Below are 12133 nucleotides of genomic sequence, written 5' to 3' on the forward strand. Positions count from 1 at the left end.
GGCCTGGTGTGGGGGAGCCACCCCCGGTACCTCCGAGAGTACCCGGAGCGCTCGGGCCCGTGCCCGCCGCAGGGTGCGGTGCCTTATCACTTGCGGCTCCACCGTGGTGATAGGCGTGGCCCTTCCCGTGGTAGGGAGGGCTAAGGTAGCGCTGTGGGTTTGCCCTGAGAAATCAGGGGAGCGGTGATGCAGGGGACATGCTTTGGGGTAACAGGGGTCAGGATGGGTGTTAAGGTTTGAATGCTGAACTGCTGCGGGGATCACGTGAAAGGGTGAGTTTCAGTGGGCTCCTCTCTCCTCCCCAGCCCTTCGCTGACCAGAGGTCCCCGTGGGGATGGGGCTCTGACCGGGTGCTTGGCCCACGCCAGATGCTGCGGAGCGAGGGTGTAGCCAGGCTCACCCTGGCGTGTGGGAGCCCAGCCTCCTCCAGGGACCATCTTAGGTCCCACACGTGTGCCTCTGCTCAGGCAGCTTGCTGGGAAGGAGACGTAAGCTGTGTCAACACTTTTTAAGAGAAAGGCCGTAACAGAGGGGCCGTGGAGGTAGAAACAGCTGCCGGCCAGGAGAGAGGGTGCGGGATGTGCCCAGGAGCAGGGCACAGCTAGCCAGAGCTGGCCACAAGGCATGGCTGACGCCACTTCAGCATCGCTTAGTTCAGAATCAAGGTTCGGTTGTGTCACAGATGTGCTAGCTGACAGCAGCTCAAATGCTTCCCGTCCTCGCGTGGGAAATGTTTAATTGCTTTAGCTTCTGGAGGGAAGACAGGCTTGTTAGTGTGGCCTGATGCTGCTGTCGCTTAAACTGGATTGCCTACAGTTTCTCTGACAATTTAAGGAGCTCTGTTGGAGCTTCCTAGCCTGTTACGAGTTTCCCAGTGCAGAGTCTTCATGGTAGTTAAGGGTGGGAAATATCAGGGGAAAATTGCTTTGCGTAGGTAAAATATCTTGAAGGGTGGTTGTTTTTTTTCTTGTGTTCTGATAGGCTTAAATCCTAATGGCAGAGGTAGCGGTTGGTTAGGGTTTTTTAACAACTTAGACATACTTTGGTGAGTGTTCTTGCTGATGGAAGCACCCTTCTTTTTCTGTAGTTGCTTTGCCCTTTGTGTTAGCAGAGGTGTTTGTGGCAGACGTATCAGGAAGCTGATGCAGATCAAAATTAACTTTGCTTTGGTCTAACCCTAATCACTTCCCTCATTTGCACCACCAGGTAGAGGCACTCTGTGGCATTGCAGGCAGTAGAAGGGAGGATAGAGATGAGAGTGAATGGTTGGAAACCACAGGTTGTCTTCTAGTGGCACTTTCAGAATTAAAATGCTTGTGGAACTGCTATCTTTAGCTTAGTTTTGTGATGTAGATATCAATTGTGTGCCAGCTATGTGTCTGGATGTTAATTTTATTTTTTTCTCTTTGCTATTCAGAAAAGAAAGCAGAAAGTAAATTTTAAGTTATTTTTCCCTTGGGGGCTCTTGTACAAAAAGAAAAAGGTGGTGTTGCAGACATGCAGGGGATTATTCCTTCCAGGAAAGTTTAAGTTGAGTTTTAGGAACTTTGCTGTTTTTTTTTTTTAATTGCAGAAGCTGAATTTTATAAGAACCTACAGTCTGGACCAAACTTCCTTGTTCAGATATCAGTATTATCAGCTATAAATAGGTAGCATGAAGCCAGACTCCTTACCCTGTTGTTTTGTTGTTGCCTCTGTGCTGTGAGACTAGCCCTCGCTTTCTCTTGCTGCATCACTTAGAGCATCGTTATGCCTCTTCTGCTTCTTTAATGACTCAGCTCCTCTTCCACCTAAGACGTTATGTATCTGGATGGCTTTTTTTTAAAAAAGTGTTGCAACACTAATATGTGCTATATGTGCTATTCTGATATCTCCTTTGTACTTTTGACTTGAATGTGTGAGCTGGAAGGGCTAGAGGGAAGGTGGAACTGAAAAGGATGTTAAAGATTGAATCACAGGCTGAACTGATAGGATAGGGCATTTCAACATCACCTCTCTATACTGCCAAGCCACCTCTTCCATTCATGAACAAGTCTTGATTACCTGATGGACTAACAAGAACTTGTTATTTTCTCTTGGTGGAAGTGTAGGAGCACTGGATAGATGACTTAATAAAGTAACAAGCAGGATTTGGTTTTAGGTGTGGGTTTTGTTTTTTTTTTTATGAGTTGGTTTGTGTGGTGGTTTTTTTTTCCCTAAGCAGTCTTAAGTTGGCCATTTCTATTAGTCCTCTGTTGAAAACACTGTAGTCTTGATGTTTGTACAAACCATCCAAAAGAAGTAAGACTGCTAGCTGGTAAGTTACGAAACCAAGTCTTACAAATGAAAGCATCCTCAGGCCTGATTAGTCCACCTAGCTCAGAACTCCCTTGGAGAGCAGCTGCTAGCAGATGCTTGGAAAAGAGATCTTTCCCCAGTATACCCTTCCAGCTGCCAAAAGGCACTGGTTTAGGGGTTTCTTGGTGAGAAATGCTACTCAGGTTACTTGTTAGAACAGCAGCTGATGGAGCTGTTTCCCCACAGACACCTTCCTCCTCATGATTTTGCCTTTTGAATTATTTGTTTTGAACCTGTTTGTACTTTTACCTTCCATTATGTCCTACTGCAGTGAATTCCACAATTTAATAATACGCTTTCCCCCCACACACAAAGCAATTAATGTCTGAAGCCATACAATGCTCCCTTGTCCTCTTACTGTGTAGCTGTTACTTCCTTATGCACTATTCTTTTTATCTTCATCAGCGTTGGTAGCCACTAAAAGCCAGTTTGTTACTGACTAGCACAGTATGTTTTGGCTTTATAAAATATTGTCTACTTCAGTAACGTTTTCTTGTCTAGTAGGAACATGCATTGTATCACTGTCTTCTGTAAATGCACATTTCAACATAAGCCTTCTTATTTGTAGCTAGGCCTACAGCAGACTACACCTGTCAAGCGCTGTTGTAACTAATATCCATGTGTGTAGATTTTTGTGGAGTGTTTGTCCAGTTTCCTACTCTGTGTAACTTAGGACCGTAACCTGTAGAAATAATATATGGGACTGCTACACCAGGTGTGGTGGTAGGGAGGACTCCACTTGCACATTTCATGTTCTGTGGAGGGTTGAAATATCTTCTTCGTTGTGACTGCAGGCTGGTGTGGTTTTTTTCTTTTTCTTTTTTTTTGGGGGGGCACTAATTATAAAATATTTAGGAATGAAAAGTTTTGCAGACTTTAAGTATGAACAGTGTGTATTTGCTGCATTAGAGTGTAAAAGGCAGATTTCCATTTTATCCCCACCATTTGACAGTGAACTGTTTTGCTCTGCTGCAAGCTGACTGCTCTGGAGTAGCTACAGTTACTTCATTAGGTTTTGCACATGAATCTCTCCTTACCCCTTCCCATTCTGGGGAAAACTGACATGTTAACTTTTTCCTTGCATGAACACTAGGAAGAAAACTGGCTAAACATGATTCTCTAGCTTATTAAAAAGGAAAAAGGAAACTGATCCTGCTGCTTTCACGGTTGGTCATGGAGGGGCCTAGCTTCAGTAATCCTTTGAGCTCAGCCACAGGTCTCTCTAAAATACCATGGGAAGCTAGAATTTTAGGACAGAAGTTCATGCTAACAGTAATTATTACTTTATATTGAATTTATATCTATTTAAAAAAAAATCTTGTAGCAGTTACAGCAGGATGATCAGCGTGGATTTAATCCAGTGATAAAGACTTGTCCTGCATGCTCTCGGCTTCTTAGGTTCCATCATGTCTCATTTATTTGGGGTTTTTTAAGGCATTTGTTTCTGTTGTCTATAATTTCTTGCAGGTTACTGGGACTAGAGGAATACAGGGAGAGAAAAGCATGGATTATGGATTTGCAGTTTGGGCAGTGATGGTGAAAGGAGGCAGGGGCTCAAGGGTTCTCATGCAGAGAGCAGAGCTAGGGAGGGAAGGGAGGCTTGTGATGGCTAGCTCTGCAGAATTGCTTAAAAAATGGTGTAGTGCATTTATAAAAGGGTGCTATACCTTGCTGAAACATGCTATTTAGAAAACCGTGCATCTAGGGAGACCAAGAAGTAGGGGAGGGTCTAGGTGGCTCCAGGTAGCTCTACTATTAATTGCTCGGAGGGAAAGGAACGTCAGTGAGGTGCTGTCTCTGCTTCTCTCAATCTCACTTTGTAAAACCCCTTTAAAAAACAACAACAAAACCACAAAACACCCCCCCCCCCAACCCCATCTTTTAAACTGAAAGAGGCATCGGCTTGAGTTTTTTCCTGTCAGAGGGAGAAATGAAGGGAAGATATTGACAGGCATGGAATTATGTAAATAGCAAGGGCACAACTGAGCTTTGTGGGAGCGAGAATAAAGAAGTAGACAAGAGGGGGAACTGGAACAGCTGGTATGAACTGGGGGCGTGAAGGAAGAAGCATTAAGCCCCTGGCCTGGTAGAGGAGAGGTGCAAAGCAGTGGGCGGGGCAGGGAATCCAGCCCGAGTGAGGACTCACTCGGTAGTGAATGGGAGAAAGAAGTATTTGGCATAAAGGAAGACAGCGAAGGTTGAGGAACCCCGACACAAAAGGATGGGAGCTCTTTCAGAGGGAGTTTGTTGGGGAGAGGAGGATGCTAAAGGAATGCAGGGAGTCCCTGGTGTGCGTGAAGTGCACTTGGCCTATAGTATGATATATATTTTTTTTTTTCCTCCCTGCCCTCTCCCCTGCTGTAATGCAGGATTAAACAGCCCCTTCCCTTCTCCTGCTATTAGTACTATTGTACATAGTGCTTTGTGTAAAACAGAAGTGAGGGAAATGATCCACATTTGGGGGAAGAGGGAGGAAGTCCAGTAAAAATGTGTCTCCCTCTTCTGCATCTGTTCCAGAGAGGGGCTGTGTAAACGAGGGTGAAATTAGTTGCTGTGTTGTTGGATTGAGGAAGCGAGATTATGACTAAATGTGATGAGTAATGAAGGGGGGCTGAATCTTTAAATGTTGCATAAGCTTGGGCTGTTGAACACTCTGGGCTTGAGAACTTTGCTTGAAATAAGTGCTAAGGGATCTTCTTGGCGCATCTAGTCTTCTGCAGCTGTCCGTGCTCTTCTGTGGTGTGGAATCACAGGAGCAGAATAATGAGGACTGCTGTTCAACCTACGCTTTTTCCTAAGGGAGAGGCATGCCACACATACCTGTCAAACGCTATATGCACATTGTTTTGTTCTGCCACCCTCTGGTTCAGTAGACGACAGACCTGCCATACCAAATCTGTGTGTGACAAGATTCTGGGGCTGTATCATCTTTCAGACATCCTTTTTAATTGAAGTGGAGAAGCCTTCTTCCCCCCGGCCTCCCTCTGCCCTGGGTTTGCATTCTTTTCTAGTTCCATGAGAATAGCATCTAGCTCTGGCCAAATAACACATTTACTTGGACAGGATATAACTTTGGGCAGAGAGAATAAACACCTCATCAGTGAAAAGCTGATGATTATTGGGAGCCTCCTGACCTTTCTGCTGAGTCTGTCAGCCATGTCAGCGTTTTCAAATGCTCCCACTTCTCTAATTTGCAAACTACTTGGGTCCAGCGTGGGAAGCTGGCAGGGGACATCCCTGGATGAAGAGCCAGGCATGTGAGAAGGCGGAGGAGACGGCAGCTGTAGCTGTATTGAGAGGGTGGATAGCAGAGAGAATTTGTGGTTGTTAGGAACTTCAGAAACCTCTGTGCACCTTCGGTGGTTTGGAAAACTGTTACTTTACTGATTAAAACATTAGAGCATTCATTTAATCTGCTAAATACATAGTTGATCATGAGTGATCTTTGGTTGTTACCACTTTGGGTTTGATTTGAACTGACAGCCTAGGGACGAAATGCTCCAGATTGTGTTTCTAAGCCCTCTCAGACACCTGTTCTTACTAGGATCTTCTTCCCTTCTCCACAACTGCGGGGATACAGATGCATCCGCTACAGGTGTTAACGGATACAGATATCCTTACTGGGAAGAGGATGAAGGCTTCTTCCCCTGTTTCCAGATTGTCAATGAGCAGAGCGTTCTAGTTGTGGAGTCTGAGGGGATCGTTGCTTTGATTTGTCCCAGCAGGAGCTAATGCAAACAGACTTGGATCAGCAGTCTTAATGATTATACCTGTACAATAACTTGAAACTCAACAAAAGCCATTGCTTTGTCAAAAAGACCTGATAAGAGAGGTTTGAGTTGAAGCTGATTTATTTATTTTTACATTTAATGTGTTAAACTTGTTTTGAGGTAAGGTAAATGTAGACGATGTTACCTTGAACAAGAACCCTCATGTTCTGTGGGTTATGGAAACTTTCATAAACTGATTGCAGTAATGAGCATGCAAGCCTTCTGTTTTGGTTAGAATTGAGGCTGTATTTCATGGAGCTTGCATTTCAAAAGACTGTGATAATACCAAGCATAAGGCATAGAGCGCTACGGCTAATGATAAAAGAATGTGCCATAACAGGTTTCTGTTCCTGGCTGGTGTTTCAATTATGGAAATGATCCAGTTAAGTGAGAAACTACCCATGCTCTGGCATTTGACTTCATTGGTGATGTGCCCCACACTGGGGGTGTGTGTGTGTGTGTGAATGCAGAGTGGGTAAGGAATTTAGCTTGCATATTTAGCACTGGATACAGTCTACTTCTGTCCGTGGTATGGAGAACCTGATGACTTTAAAGCAAACTAAAATCTATTTCAGTTATAGGTAGATGTTTGCAAAAGGAGGCGAGCCTAATGCAGCCAAAAAACCAGTGGTGTCCTGGACAGAATCGCCAGGTGTGGCCTGGTTTACTTGCCAAAATCCAGGGATTAGCATGACAAGTTTCGATAGATCTCAAGCTATCTTTTCATAACTAGTAGAAGTATGTCACAGTAAGGACACCTCGTAAAATTACCTTTGTGGCTTTTCACAGTAATATCGGTGATAAAATTGGAGGTGTCTTTAAAATACTACTTTAAAGGACTGCAGTGAAACTGGTGGTTTCTCCTGGCCTTTCTGCTCGTGATGCTTCATTCATAGGTCTGTGTCAGGAGCTGCCTTGTTTGAGAACATCTGTTATTCTCCATACAACAAAGTTATTCTGAAAAAGTCAGTATAGCTACTGTGGTAGCTTTAATATGTGGATTATGTCACAAGTAAAATGATCTTAGCTTCAACAGGGTCCTGACTGTGCTTTTAGGTCCTGAAATACCTAAGCAATGGCTGACAGCCCTCTATTTTGGAAAGGTGGGGAGTGAGAACGGGGGCCAAGAGGTAGCCACTGTCTCCCTGCAGAACATCTGACCAAGTGAGCTTGTGCCAGGAGAAGGTCTTGAGCTCTCTGTTCCTCCACGTGGCTCTCGGTGGTCCGTGAAGCCAGGGTGGCAGTAGGCTCCTCCTGTTGTCCACAGGCTCTGTCCTTCCCCTTTCATCAGAGGAGAGAAACTTTTTCAAAAGATGGCTAAGAACTCACTCCCTGGTTTAAGCCCATCCCCCAACACAGAATTCCTTTGTTTAACTGGACTAACAAAGGAGAAAAAACCTAAATAACTCGACTAATTCCATTGGTAAACATCAAACATGTATTGCTGCAATCACTTGACCTGGATTTCTACAGTGTCCTCTTTGGGGGGGTTATCAGATACCAGTATGTTAAATGTCCATTGAAATGAGAATATCTACTCATCCTCTTTCACCTGCTCAAGGCTTCCAACATCATCTGTGATTACAATTTTTCTCAGTTTCCTTGGATTAAGGGGAAAGATGGCCTTGCCAGTTTTGAAGAATTTTTTAAGTCTTCTAGATTTCTATGTACATACAAATCCAGACTTCTCACCTATAGCTGGAGTCCCTAATTCTTTGACTGTCTTTTGCTTCAAAGCTGGGTGAAGCAGCCAAACATTTGACTTGAAGTGGTGGAATGTTTTATTAATGAAATTATCTAAATACTGGATGGCAGCAAAATCATAAACTGGCTGACAATATTGTTTCCATATTAAAAAGCACAAAACTAAGCGATAACATAGTGTATCAGCCAGCCTTGAATACATGAGGAAGTCTTAAATAAGAGCAAAAAAGCCGTTCAGAACTGAACTTCCCTTAAGCGTGTTGGTGCTTGGGAAGGATGTGTTTTGTGACCAGTCTAACTGGAGGCATAACTTTTTTCCTAGCTCAAGTCAGTGAGTATAACGATGATGAGGAAACAGAATGCCTGGAGGAGCAGCTCACCTCATCTGTATTCGTATTGCTGCCTTCTCCTGTCCCTGCCTGTGAACTGATTGGCAACTGTCATTTTTCCTTTTTCCCCAGCAGTGACACAGGGTTTATGTGACTGTGGACAAATCTCAGCTGACGGAGATTTGATCTGTTGTCTAAATCTGCTTAATAGACTTTACCGGACTTAGGTAATACATGCAGTCGTGTTGGTCTATTTGCGCTGCAGGAGAGGAATTGCAGAGGTGTAGAGCCACAGCAGCTCTCCCTTACCTGGGAGTGGGGAAGAATTCAGCGCTCTGGCTGCCTGCGGCTGTTCGCTTGTTTAACCTGCCAGTTGCATTTCCAGCATTTATGCCTGACTTTGGCTCTCTCCTTGTGAACAGTGCTTCTAAATGTTAAGGATACCGCTGGAAACTACTTAAGGCAAAAATGTTACCTGTACTTTGTTCAGAAGGTGTTATAAATAATTTTTAGTAAAAACTAATTCCTAGACAAACAAAGACATACTGACTGTGCGTGTGAAAATTAGGCTTTTGAAAGGTACTACTGTAGGACAGTTGCTTTCAACCTAAGACTGGTGTTAATGTAACTGATTCACAGCTTGTTTGAAACTCTGATAGTCTATATTAAGTAGATAGTCATTCACTAAATATGAAGGAGCAACTTAATTTCTTCAAACCCTTATCCAAAGTGCCTATGCAGTCAATTTTTGTATGTTGGAAAAGATTTCCCTAAAAGCTGAAGTATTTATTTAGTAAAATGTAATGGGTTCTTATATCTGTATGTTGTAAATCTGAGCAAATCATCTAAGCGTCTATCACATAAACTGCTGAGAACTTTAGTAAGTGCCTTAGTACTATTTTATGTTTTAAAGATTAATTTTATTTTCATAACATTTTTCAGCACAAAGAATACAAATAATTATAGAAGTACTGTGGTTTTAAGGTGGAAAAATAAGGGGTTTTTTTGGTTTTTTTTTGTTTTTTTTTTTTAATAAATAGAAGGACCTGTGTTTCATTGGTGTATCTGGAGTAGTTCATTATAGTACTCACTACAGTTCATGTAGGACTAGCGCACAGAATTTGGTTTGTCTGTTAACCAAGTAACAAATAGCATGATGTAGTATGGTTTTGTGCTGAACAATATTTTACCTTTAATGAAATAGATTATCAGCTAAGAAATTGGGAACTGCCTAGTGACCTTTTATGTGACTCTCTTTCAGGCACCTTTTTGGGCATACATCCTGGGTGCATTAGGACTTTTTATCTACCAGTCTCTGGATGCCATTGATGGGAAGCAAGCCAGAAGAACAAACAGTAGTTCTCCTCTAGGAGAACTCTTTGATCATGGTTGCGACTCTATTTCCACAGGTAGCCTTAACCTACTGTTACCCATCCTAGTTTTCAAAAAGTTATCTGCTGTCAAGAGGAGCTTATTAACCACAGATCTGTTGAAGTTGGAAAGGACCTCTGGAGATCATCTAGTCCAACCCCCTGCTCAGAGCAGGGTCAGCACGTTCCCTTCTTTAGCGTAACGTCACCATCTCCTGGTCACTGCAGCCAAGGCTGCCCCTGACCTTTGCATCCTGACCAGGATCAGGGAGGATATTTCAGAAGTACCTTTGGCAGATGTTGGGTAACATGCATTCTGCTCTTACTGGATGTCTTCTCGTACAGTCTTCTTTGAATGAGTTAGGTGGTGAACAAAGAATTCTGTAAGAGCATGCTTAGAGATTCTTTACTACACATAGCCTGTGTTTTCCAGTAAGGTATAGGTGATGCCTAATAAAGGATTTTAAGGACCTAAAAGACTGATGCTGGCATGTGAAACTAAGGATTCCGCTTTAGGGGTGAGGTGCCAAAATATGTTTGGTAACAGGGCATCCAGCCTGGCACTTAGGAGAAGGATAATTTATATTCCTTAGAAGAATGAGTTTAAAAAAAAGTTGATTTGGAGTCCTTAAAAAGTAAGCCTTGCTTAGTTTTGCTTTCCATAACTTAGCTGCTGTTGGTGGCAAAGCCTGTACTTCTATAAAAGCTTAATGGCCGAAACATTTGTCCTGGGATTTGGTACATTCTTTTACACCTCACTTCCCAGAGAAGTGCAACTACCAGTCTCTCTGAGCTGGGCCCTTCAGGTGAAGCTGTCAGTGTCACAAAGAACACGAGACAACAAGGCCAGAAGAAGAGAGAACGACCACTATAGGCTAGAAGGGGGGGGCCTTGCTTGGAAGAAAAGGAGTCCTGTGTTTTGGTCTCTCCTGCCAGGACTGTCCCTGAGGTTAGCTACTCAGTGAAGTATCAGTCATATCATTACTTTGTTATAGTGATGTATGTTATAGTGATGTAAAATGCCTTGTGATTTTTTTTTTTCTCTTAACTGCAAGCAAAGAGGGTATATGACTAACATGTTCATTTCTGCCTTTCAGTTTTTGTTGTCCTTGGATCCTGCATAGCAATCCGACTAGGAACAAATCCTGACTGGTTGTTTTTCTGTTGTTTTGTGGGACTGTTCATGTTCTATTCTGCTCACTGGCAGACATACGTATCAGGCATACTAAGGTTTGGAAAGTAAGTAGGCATCTTTAGAAGTACATGTGGCTTAATGTCTGAGACTGCTAGCAACTTGATTTCCATTTCTTCTTGTTTTTTTCCCTGCTCTCTCTTCCTCTCACCTTCTTTCTCATCTCCCTTCCACCCTATAGCAGACTTGTGTTTTACCTGGCAAGAACTTTAAAACTCTGCATAATACTGAGCAGAGGACTTGTTCTTTCAGCAGCTGATTTTAGCTATATATGCTTTGTTTGCATGCGTTTGGCTCTTTGTCTGCAGATTTGTTCTCAGAACCCGTACAAGCACCATGCAGGCTCAGGCCAGACAGGTCTTCCCTGCAGTGTAAACAAGTGCTCTGTGTAGGAGTAGGGACAGAGCAAGCACCTACAGTACCTGCCTTCATAACCTCCCAGCCACAGAACAGTTTCAGCCCAGGGGACTCTGAACCACATGCATTTTTAGAGAAATACCCCTACTAATGGGTTTCCCTTCCATAGGCATCTTCAGTCTTCCTTTGAATGAACTCTCTGCATCCATTGCATCCTTTGGCAAGGAGTTCCACAGAGTTATGGCAGTGCTTGAAGAATTACCCCAGGTTTACTTGGGGGCTTTGCTTTTAATCTGGCTTCTGTTGGTTTTGATGTCCTTTAGGTTTTATGTTAGGTCACAGTTCTAGTGATTGCTGTGATGCTGTTAATGACTTGGTAGAAATTTCATCTGTTCTCACTGCAGTGTAGGAGGAGGAGGAGTCATGACATTCATGTAGATTACGATAACAATTTCAATTTAACTCCTAATAGTGTGGGGATTGCGGCACCCTCCCGCAGCTGTGGTGGTGCCTAGCCATGGCCTTTTGCTGTTTTTAAACAATGAGCTGCACTTCAGTAATGATTTCTGAAAAGAGGAAAAGATCAGACACTTCCAAGGCAGCAAAATTGGAAATATGTGATAGAGGAAGGCTACCCTTCTTATAATCCTAGTCATTTGCTAAGTCACCTGTTTATAGTCCTACTTAGCTCTGACCTGTAAGAAGCACCTTAGCAAATCTGAGCATCACTGGGCACACAGGCTAGTGATCAGCTATCTTTGCATACTGTTCGATGTCTGTATCAAAAGAAAGCTGTCTCTGTGGTAATGCTAAGAGCTCTTTTTATTCGCTGGTAGTGCATTTTACCACACAAACTGTAACTCTTCTACTTGCCTACCCATCCTACTTTCTTTAAAGGACATCTTGTGCTGTAAACAAAAATAGATGCTTTAGAGTAATGGCTGAAATAGGATAATTTCCATGCATGACAGTGAACTACAATGAATAGAGATGGACTATGCCATGAGCTCTGGGATTTTGCATAAATGATTGCTGTTCTGTGCCTTTTTGTTCTTGCATAAAATGTGAGAATGA

At 43.1% G+C, this 12133-nt stretch overlaps 1 protein-coding gene across 1 annotated transcript in view; it reads left to right on the forward strand.

Moving 5' to 3' along the window:
* The first annotated feature begins 5832 nt into the window (after positions 1-5832).
* Positions 5833-12133, forward strand: part of CHPT1 (choline phosphotransferase 1) — a 16772-nt gene continuing 10471 nt past the window's right edge. Inside the window, exons 1-3 of the mRNA XM_009333051.1 lie at positions 5833-6039; positions 9402-9549; positions 10608-10749. Of these exons, the coding sequence (XP_009331326.1) occupies positions 5833-6039; positions 9402-9549; positions 10608-10749 (497 nt within the window). The remainder of the gene's footprint in view (positions 6040-9401; positions 9550-10607; positions 10750-12133) is intronic.

This window comes from Pygoscelis adeliae, unplaced genomic scaffold (assembly GCF_000699105.1).
Source record: "Pygoscelis adeliae isolate BGI_AS28 unplaced genomic scaffold, ASM69910v1 Scaffold38, whole genome shotgun sequence".
Classification (NCBI taxonomy): domain Eukaryota; kingdom Metazoa; phylum Chordata; class Aves; order Sphenisciformes; family Spheniscidae; genus Pygoscelis; species Pygoscelis adeliae.